At 42.2% G+C, this 10,413-nt stretch overlaps 1 protein-coding gene across 2 annotated transcripts; it reads right to left on the bottom strand.

Annotated features, from left to right (window-relative positions):
* Nucleotides 1–3,529: 3,529 nt before the first annotated feature.
* Gpr33 (G protein-coupled receptor 33) lies at nt 3,530–9,521 on the bottom strand. Of its 2 annotated transcripts, XM_052184716.1 has the most exons (4): nt 9,235–9,521; nt 9,094–9,153; nt 5,828–5,872; nt 3,530–5,463 (listed from the first exon to the last, which is right to left on the bottom strand). In XM_052184716.1, exon 4 carries the CDS (start codon nt 5,455–5,457, stop codon nt 4,444–4,446), a length of 1,014 nt encoding a protein of 337 aa, XP_052040676.1. In that variant the 5' UTR covers nt 5,458–5,463; nt 5,828–5,872; nt 9,094–9,153; nt 9,235–9,521; the 3' UTR covers nt 3,530–4,443. The 2 variants fall into 2 exon arrangements, with proteins under 2 accessions (XP_052040676.1, XP_052040677.1); XM_052184717.1 differs by lacking the exon at nt 9,235–9,521 and having other exon boundaries at nt 9,094–9,204.
* Nucleotides 9,522–10,413: the final 892 nt, after the last annotated feature.

Below are 10,413 nucleotides of genomic sequence, written 5' to 3'. Positions count from 1 at the left end.
TAGCTAAAACTATTCTCAGCAACAAAAGAAAATCTGGGGGAATCAGTATCCCTGACCTCAAGCAATACTACAGAGCAATAGTGTTAAAAACTGCACGGTATTGGTACAGTGACAGGCAGGAGGATCAATGGAACAGGATTGAAGATCCAGAAATGAACCCACACACCTATGGCCACTTGATCCTCGACAAAGAGGCTGAAAACATCCAACGGAAAAAAGATAGCCTTTTCAACAAATGGTGCTGGTTCAACTGGAGGTCAGCATGCAGAAGAATGCGAATTGATCCATCCTTGTCTCCTTGTACTAAGCTCAAATCCAAATGGATCAAGGACCTCCACATAAAGCCAGACACTCTGAAGCTAATAGAAAAGAAACTGGGGAAGACCCTTGAGGACATCGGTACAGGCAGAAAGTTTCTGAACAGAACACCAATAGCGTATGCTCTAAGAGCAAGAATTGACAAATGGGACCTCATAAAATTACAAAGTTTCTGTAAGGCAAAGGACACCATCAAGAGGACAAATCGGCAACCAACAAATTGGGAAAAGATTTTCACCAATCCTACATCAGATAGAGGGCTAATATCCAATATATATAAAGAACTCAAGAAGTTAGACTCCAGAAAACCAAACAACCCTATTAAAAAATGGGGCACAGAGTTAAACAAAGAATTCTCACCTGAAGAACTTCGGATGGCGGAGAAGCATCTTAAAAAATGCTCAACTTCATTAGTCATTAGAGAAATGCAAATCAAAACAACCCTAAGATTTCATCTTACACCAGTCAGAATGGCTAAGATTAAAAATTCAGGAGACAGCAGGTGTTGGAGAGGGTGTGGAGAAAGAGGAACACTCCTCCACTGCTGGTGGGGTTGCAAATTGGTACAACCACTCTGGAAATCAGTCTGGCGGTTCCTCCGAAAACTGGGCACCTCACTTCCAGAAGATCCTGCTATACCACTCCTGGGCATATACCCAGAAGACTCCCCACCATGTAATAAGGATACATGCTCTACTATGTTCATAGCAGCCCTATTTATAATTGCCAGATGCTGGAAAGAACCCAGGTATCCCTCAACAGAAGAGTGGATGCAAAAAATGTGGTATATCTACACAATGGAGTACTATTCAGCCATTAGAAACAATGAATTCATGAAATTCTTAGGCAAATGGATGGAGTTAGAGAACATCATACTAAGTGAGGTAACCCAGACTCAAAAGGTGAATCATGGTATGCACTCACTAATAAGTGGATATTAACCTAGAAAACTGGAATACCCAAAACATAATCCACACATCAAATGAGGTACAAGAAGAAAGGAGGAGTGGCCCCTTGTTCTGGAAAGACTCAGTGAAGCAGTATTCAGCAAAACCAGAACGGGGAAGTGGGAAGGGGTGGGGGGGAGGACAGGGGGAAGAGAAGGGGGCTTACGGGACTTTCGGGGAGTGGGGGGCTAGAAAAGGGGAAATCATTTGAAATGTAAATAAATTATATCGAATAAAAAAAATAAAAAAAAAAGAAAAAGAAAAACTCACTTCTTTCCAAACCGTGTTATTTTTGCCCTCCTGTCTTTCAGTGGGGGGCAGGGAGGACGTGGCATTGAGGGGGGTGCCTTTGCTTGGAAAGCTGGAGCTAAACTAGACTAGAGGACTGTCCCCTAATTTAGGGAGAAAAGACAAGGCATCCAGTACCCTAAATTTGTCACAGGATGGCTTCTCAGGGTCCTATCACCTCTGAGTAGATTTTTCTGACTCAACAGGTGAGTTTCTTTTCCGCATACCTGCTCCTCTCTCAATTCCAAAGCTCTTTTCTGGACGGGCATATTTTGCCTTTGGGGCCTACAAACTTTGCTCCAGGCTTGACCTCCAACGATAGCTGTATCTTCTTTTTTCTTTCAGACCATAATAAAAATGTCTAATATTTTAAATACTGTGTTGAGCCACTTCTGCTGGGCGTGAAGCTGACTGAAGAAGCTCCCATCAACCTGTGAATGAAACTCACCCTTCTTAAAAGGTTTATTTGCATTTTAATAGCAACTCTTTAGCACACATTAATTTCCAATTGGCAGAATGTGTAAATTAGTGTTCGTGGGAAGGAAAGGAGAGGAATTTTTTCCTAATTTTCGATGCGTAAGAGTTGCTACTCTCTGGGTGTTGGCAGTCTCACATCTCAGTCAGTCTCCTCAGTGTAATATTGTTTAACCTCCCTCTTTGAAGTGATCCTGTTTAAAGGCTTTTTAGGTTAAATTCTGTGAATGTGTTTCAAGTATCTCCCTTAGACAATCTGTACTTTCTACATGGTGGCTTACAACCATCTGTAATTCCACTTCTTGGAGATCTGACACTCTCTCCTGGCTACCACAGATATCTGCATATATGTGGTATGCAGTCAACATGCTGTCTTAGGGTTTTATTGCTATGAAGAGACACCATGACCAAGGCAACTCTTAGAAGGATAACATTTATTGGGGCTGGCTTACAGGTTCAGAGGTTCAGTCTATTGTCATCAAGGTGGGAAGCATGGCAGCATCCAGGTAGGTGTGGTGCTGGAGAAGGAGCTGAGAGTTCTGTATCTTGTTCCAAAGGCAAACAGAAGACTGGCTTCCAGGCCAGTCTGGAGGATCTCAATGCCCACTGCTACAATGACACACTTCCTCCAACAAGGTCACTTCTCCTAATAGTGCCATTTGCTGGGTCAAGCATATTCAAACCGCCATATACTCTTATGCATAAAATGCAAATAAATAAATCTTTAAAAAAAAGATTTTTTTCTTTAAAAAAGAGGTTAAGAATCACATGTGGACTGCTTCAACCCAAAAAACAATAAACGTAGAAGGAAATCACTGAGTGGTGATGAGATGTGTGGAAACAGATCGTCACACAGTTCAAGTGGGAATTAATATGGTATAAGTTGTAAATGGTTCCTAAAAACATTAAACATGGAAATGCCATTGGAACCAGCAGTTATCTATTATGGTAAGTACCACAACAAATGAAAAAAGGTGCATACTTGCACACAAATACTTGTAAGTAGCATTATTTACAAGTCGAAAGATGAGAATAGATTTTTAAAATGTGTATTTATATGCAAGGGAATATAATGCAGTCATAGAAGAGAAGGAAGTTCTGAAATACTTTATTATGTGGATAAGCATTATGATATTGTACATTATGATAAGGGAAGTGAGCTGGACACAAAGGGGCAGACATGCCTTCCTTAGTGGACTATGTATCCGCAGCAGGAGAAGCGGGAGAATGCACAGAGAATACAGAGTTTCTCTTTGGAGAGACAAAGATTTTTTTTTGGCAAGAGATAGTGGTAATAGTTTTACAACATTGCAAAAACAATGTCAAGCTGGGCATTGGCTCACGCCTTTAATCCCAGCACTTGGGAGGCAGAGGCAGGCAAATTTCTGAGTTCAAGTCCAGCCTGGTCACAGAGTGAGTTCCAGGACAGCCAGGGCTACACAGAGAAACCCTGTCTTGAAAAAAACAAATAAAATAAAAACCAAAAAAAAAAAACCCCAAAACAAAAACAACAAAAAACAAACAAACAACAACAACAACAAAAACCAAAAACCAAAAAAAACCACAAAAAACTCCACAATGTCAACAAAGTAACAATTAAATAGAGCAAATGCTGCCGGGCAGTGGTGGCTCCCGCCTTTAATCCCAGCACTTGGGAGGCAGGGGCAGGTGGATTTCTGAGTTCAAAGCCAGTCTGGTCTACTGAGTGAGTTCCAAGACAGCCAGGGCTACACAGAGAAACCCTGTCTCAGTCCCCCTCCAAAAAAGAGCAAATGCCAAGTTTTATGCTGCCTGTCTTCTTATCACAAGTAAAAAAGAATTGAGAAAAAAATGCAAAAAAATTCAAACCATCCTTCCATCCTGACCTGTTGGCTTCTTTCCTTGAGGGCTGCGTTATTATTATTATTTTTCAATTAAAAATTAAGTTACATTTGTGTGTGTGTGTGTGTGTGTAAGTCAGAGAAACACTTGCAGGAGTTGCTTCTCTCCTTCCACCATGTGGGTCCCAGAGATCAAACTCAGATTTTCAGGCTTGACAGCAAGTGCCTTTGCCCGCTGGGTCACCCTGCCAGCCTGTTGGAACTGTTTTAATTTTTACAGACCTAATTAGAAGGCTTAACTAGGATGTATAGAATAGAATACAAAATCAGAGAATTTAACTCTAGTGGTGTAAATGACTGAGTCTATGTTTGTTTAAGGTTCCAGAGTTCATTTTTAAAAATATAAATTTTATTGTTCTTGTACATGGCTGTGTGTCTCTTGTGTGCATGCTGCCCATGGAGGTCAGATGAAGGTGCTAGATTCCTAGGAACTGGGGCTTACAGACAGAGATGAGTGCTGGAAACTGAATTCCAGTTGAAGAACAGCAAGGATTCTTAATAATTGAGTCATCTCTCCAACCCAAAGAATCTAGAATTTAAATGTCTGAGTTCAGGGTTTGTGTCCTTTCTGTCGAAGAGTCATCACTGAATGTTGACTTAAACAGAGCAAGAACAGACTTCTTGAAAACCATGAAATTCTCTCCAGTGAATAGATAGAGAATGGGAGAAACGACAGTATTAAAAGAAATAGTCACCACTGTAAGTGCCAGTGTCACGTGTAAAGAGAGCGGCTGGCTCTTCGTGAGCACCAAGCCACTGTATACATGGTAGGGCATCCAACACAGGAAGAAAGAGATGACAGCAGTCAGCATGACTTTGAAGGGCTTGCTGGATTTAAAGAGTCCCTTCTCTTTCATCTTGGTGGCCACTCGTTTGTAGCAAAAGACGATAACAAGGAAAGGTAGGAGGAAACCCAGCAAGAAGCGGCCGGCGAAGCAGGCGGCATGAATCCGCTGCCCTAGTGTCCGGTGCTCTTTGCTCTCCCAGTTGGCAGACACGATGTAGTTATTCTGGCATTTAATTTTTCCTTTATGGTCATCGTGTGTCTTCCTGAAAACTAAATAGGGCATGCTGAGGATAGTGGCAGAAATCCAGATTCGAAAAATAATTCGGGAAGCCCAGCGTGGGGTGCGGTGCTGCTGGGACCACACTGGGTGGAGAATGACGTAATAACGATCAACGCTGATGGCGGAGAGGAAGAAAACAGAGGCAAACATGCTCACCGACAATGTGCTGTTGAAGACTTTGCACAAGACACTTCCGAAGGCCCAGTGATTGTCCTGAAGGAAGGAGGTGGCCATGAAGGGCAGAATCAATGTGGAGATAAAATAGGAGAGAATGAGATGGAAAAATAAAAGCGTATTGACGGTCCTTTGCATCTTGAATTTCAGCATCCATAGATAGAGGCCGTTGCTGACGGCACCGATTATAAAGGACGTGAACAAAGCAGCAGCAATGATTGCTTTGGGGGCAGGAGTTGGAACACCAGTGCTGTTAGTTAACGAGGTAGACACACTGATCACATGACCAGAGGAGTTGATCCAATCCATAGTTACCTATGGAGGGAGAAGAGAGTTTAAAAAAGAACAGCAACAAAAATTAAATAAAATAATTAAAATAGTAACTTATAGTAGTAATCTGAAGGGTAATATTTGAATAGTGGCAAACATAATGTTTCTATAATAACATTTATCAATTATTTTCTAATGTCTACTTTTATATCAGGAACTAAGATCAGATCAATCTTAATTTAAAGATACAAATACTCCAGATAATATGCATTAAATAAACATAAATAGTATCCCCTCTTAGCAACAACTGCATTTGTCTAAGCTTAAGATGATACAATCAGGTTTACATCATAACCTAGTTATATGGTATTATCTAGTATTCTAAGAGTGTATAACAGTAAGGACTGACCTTCAAGAGGACTCCAGGGTTACCACAAGATTATCAAATTGTCTTCTAAATTAAACATATAAAGAGGAAATGTGTTTTAGGATAGAGGAAGTAATTTCTTTCTTGGGGAAGGGAGGAAAGAGAAAGAAGTAAAATAATTCACATTTATTCAGTATTTGTGTTAGCCAGAGTCTTCATAAAAATAATTTCTTTGATTTTTTTAATAAAGCCTATGAGGTAATTTTTCTTCTCTCTCTCTCTCTCTCTCTCTCTCTCTCTCTCTCTCTCTCTCTCTCTCTCTCTCTCTCTCTTTCTCTCCCTCTCCCTCTCTCTCCTGTTTTGTTGAGAGAAGTCTTATACAGCCCAGCCTGGTCTCAAACTTGTCATGTAGCCAAGGCTGGTCTTGAACATCTGAGCTCCTGATACCACATCCAGTGTGTTGGGATTACAGACATGGGCTTCCACAAATAGTTTTGTAGTGACTCTTCAAGCCGAGGAGAAAATAGGGCTTAAAATGGTTAAATTTCTTCTGTCCACCCACATCTTCCACCACAACTCTGCTGTGGCACATGAGGATCCTGTCTAAATAAAACAGATACTATATTCCCAGGGAAGAGGCAGAGGCAGAGGCAGAGGCAGAGGCAGAGGCAGAGGCAGAGGCAGAGGCAGAGGCAGAGGCAGAGGCAGAGGCAGAGGCAGAGGCAGAGGCAGAGGCAGAGGCAGAGGCAGAGGCAGAGGCAGAGGCAGAGGCAGAGGCAGAGGCAGAGGCAGAGGCAGAGGCAGAAGCAGAGCCAGAGCCAGAGCCAGAGCCAGAGAGCCAGAGAGGCGGAGGCAGAGGATCCCTGGAGCTTGATGGTCAGTCAGTCTAGACTAATGGGTGAACTTCAGGCCAGAGAAAGGCATCATCTCAAGGGAGGTGGCCTGTCTTCCTAAAGATGACACAAGAGGGTTTTCCTTTGACCTCCATATAAAACACCCATACACCGAAAAGAAAAATGAAATGAAACCTACAGTTTCCTAAAGTAAAATACGCCTTCTGGACAGGCTCTGTGGTGCATGGCTTTAAATCCAGCACTTGGGAGGCAGAGTCAGGTGGATCTTTGTGAGTTCAAGGCTGGCATGGTTTATATAATAAGTTCCAAGACAGCCAGGGCTGTGTAGAGAGATTAAAAAAAAACAACACAACAAAACAACCAACCAACAACTCAAAGTAAACAAACAAAAAACCTGCAATCCCCCAAAAGCCCAAAAACCAAAATCAAAGCAAAAAAAAAAAAAAAAAACCAAAACAAAACAAATCAAAAGACCCCCCCAAAACCCAAAAAAACCCAAAGCAAAGCAAACAAAACTTGTAAGGTTCTGCAAAGCAGAAAATGGTTATTTTTTAAAAAATGCTTTAATAGTCTGAATTAGGAGCAATGAACAGTGGTATGTGTAAGCAATGGTGAGTGTGAAGGCCACACTCTTGGCAGAGGCTGTGTGACAGTCCTAGGACCTTATGAGGCAGGAGGAAAGGTGGTCTTAGATACAGGAAAAGCCAGGAGCAGTGCAGATGTCCAGTCGAGCAGAAAGGATGGAGGCAGAGAGCTCTGAGGATGTCAGCTAGGGCGTTTCTAACACTCACTTACAGTACCGCTTGCTGTACCTTTATGAGTAAAATGCTCTGTCCTGTCAACCTACAATTAGCATGGGTTGGTGGCTCTACTGGACATCAAAGGAAAAGAGCTCGGGTTCCCTATTTGAGGGCAGATGGGGAGAAAAAGTCCAGCAGCGGCATCTGAGATGTAAAGAACACATTGGTAGGAAGTGTGTAGAGACTGGGACTCAGGGCTTGAGTGGATAGGAGAAATGAGTCCCTGGAGACTTTCTCAATCTCTCTCTCTCTCTCCCCCCCTCTCATGTGTGTGTGTGTGTGTGTGTGTGTGTCTGTGTGGGTGTGTGTCTGTATGTGTGTGTGTGTGTGTATGCTCTTCATTGCTTAAGTGTATGTCTGCTCTTGTGCATCCATCTGTGCAAATGGTGCATGTGTGGTGTTGATGTGTCTATGTTGTGTGTCTTTGATATCTCTCAATGTATATGCATATGAAAAACTGAATTTTTGGATGGTTTATTTGTTGACTTGTGGAGCTGAACTCTAGAATAAAGTGTCTGATGTTAATATAAACTTAGACAACATAATAGTTTGTTATGTAATTGGAATTGGTGGCTCTACATTTTACATAAGGTTCTTGGGAGCTTTAACGTATTGTGTATACTAAGAAAACTCTTCATGATTTTTAACATTAAAAGTATACTACTGCCAGGCGTGGCACACGCCTTTAATCCCAGCACTCTGGAGACAGAGACAGGCAGATCTCTGAGTTCCAGGGCAGCCTAGTCTACAGAGTGAGTTCCACTATACCCATGAATACACAGAGAAACCCTGTCTTGAAAAACCAAAAGAAGAGTATATTAGTATTGTGTGTATGTGATGGATATGTGAGGATGAAGGGCTACATGTGCCAGGCTACATGATAGGGAGGTAAGAGAAGTTCTTCATTCTTGAACATCTTCTAAGATGGCTTGAAGCACTGGAGTATAAATCAATGGGGTACAGAACTCTGGTTCTGGTAAACCACAGTACTGAGTTTTGAGTCTCCTCTACTAGCCCTGTGACCACTTTAATCCCTTAGAGTTTTTATGAAGACAAATGAATCAGTCGACTTACTTAGCTCCTTATATGGCTGATGACAGTTTTTAGGTGTTTTTTGTTGTTGTCGTCCTTTTTTTTTTTTTTTTTTTTTTTGATTTTTGAGACAGCGTTCCTCTGTGTAGCCCTGGCTGTGCTGGAATTCACTTTGTAGACCAGGCTGGCCTCGAACTCAGAGATCTGCTTGCTTTTGCCTTGCAGGTACTGGGATTAAAGGTGCATGCCACCACCATACAGCTAATAGTCATTATTTAAACATGCCATTTTGCTCAACGTGTCACAGTAAAGCCAGTCAGAGCCTAATTTAACATTTTTAAAGCTATAGACTCTATTTTCTTTCTTTCCCGAAGCACCTGTACTAGATTTTGGGAACCTCTGAGAGTCTATCTTATCAAGCTACGCTCTAAGATCTTCTTATCTTGAAGCACTGGTAACTCTTTGGCTGGAATAGCTTCCAGAGCTCTGAGAGCTTCGAGAGCTTCCAGAGAACAGTACCTTCATGCAGGGACACTGAGTTGGTTTTGGGGGAAAGCCTCAGGAACCTCAGACTAGCTGATCTTTAGGAAGCTGAGAAACCTACTGGGTCCAGGGATCTTACCTCAGAGCTGTGTCTTCATGTCAAGTAGTCTGAAATGCCACAGTTCCAGCAGTCTTCTCTCTAGGGAAAGGGGCAACAATTGGAGATTCTGCCTTTATTTTGTTCCCTTCCCTTCTGGTGGATGCTACTCCTTAGTCTTACCTTTGAGAAGTTCACAGTCTTTCAGCTCCTCTGGTTCTCTTTCCTGTAGAATATAATGCTGTGGAGGTGGAGTCTAAGACAGAAGTACTTCTCCAAACCATTTCTCCATTTCAAAATGAGAGTCAAAAAAATTCTGTGAACCGTCATCTCAGTTAAGGTTAATAGGATACTTTTACGTGTTAAAACACTGGTTTAAATTACATCCTCAGGTTTGGTCCTCCCATCAGACAGGTTTGATTCTGGGGATTTCATTGGTTTATGGACCGGGTAGTATAGAATCTGGAATTTAGCTATCTGATCTTGCTGGGAAGACAATTGTTAAAGAGAAAACCTTAAACTCTGGTTCTCACACTAAGCAGAAGAATGTGACAGGCCAAAGACTGTTGTTGTTCAGTCTGGAAAGAGGAAGTGTGACAGACAGAATGGTTGCATCTGGACGGTTGCTGGAGGATAACAGAGCCTGCTCCTTATCTGATAGCATGGTGGTCTCTGTGAACCATTGCTGGCTCACTCCCATCTCTAGTCCCCCTCCCCCTTTTCAGATCCACCTCAGTGCCAGCCTCACTGTTCTTTCTTTTTCCTCTCATCACTGCCGGTGTTGAAAATGCATCAGAAACACAGAGTAGCTTCAGTGGTGAGAGCTTGGGAGTAAGAGCCATTGTCTACCCTGCTGGACTCACAACGGAATGCTTTCACAGCTAGACTACAGACTTACTTGAAATCGGCTTGAGTCTTAGATCTTGATTCATTCCTGTCTGAGACCTTAACCGGAGGCACAGATCTTCTTGGCAGGCTAAGGATGAGTTTCAAACTTACTACTACATTTTAGAAAGGACTTTTTCTGGAGGTTTTTTGGTTCGTGTATAGATCCAGACATAATGGGGAATTACCAGGTGCAAACCTGCTTGTTCTGAACATTTGTAGACAGAATCCCAGAGAGGTTAAACAAATCATGATAGGGTTTTCATCCAACTGCTTTTCCACAGGTGAAAGAGTTGAGACCCTTGAGACTTTTGAGAGCTCATCCTGGATTCTGCTAACAGTTAATAAAGTAGCTGGGGTGAAAATAATGTGCACTGAAAATTCCAATGCACAGCTGGTGGGAATGATGGTGACTGCATAACACAGCACAGAGGGAGCTGTCACACCCTGTGTAGAAATCCCAACTGTGCCTCTCTC

This window comes from Apodemus sylvaticus, chromosome 6 (genome assembly GCF_947179515.1).
Source record: "Apodemus sylvaticus chromosome 6, mApoSyl1.1, whole genome shotgun sequence".
NCBI lineage: Eukaryota > Metazoa > Chordata > Mammalia > Rodentia > Muridae > Apodemus > Apodemus sylvaticus.
This window is presented reverse-complemented; position numbering and strand designations above follow the sequence as displayed.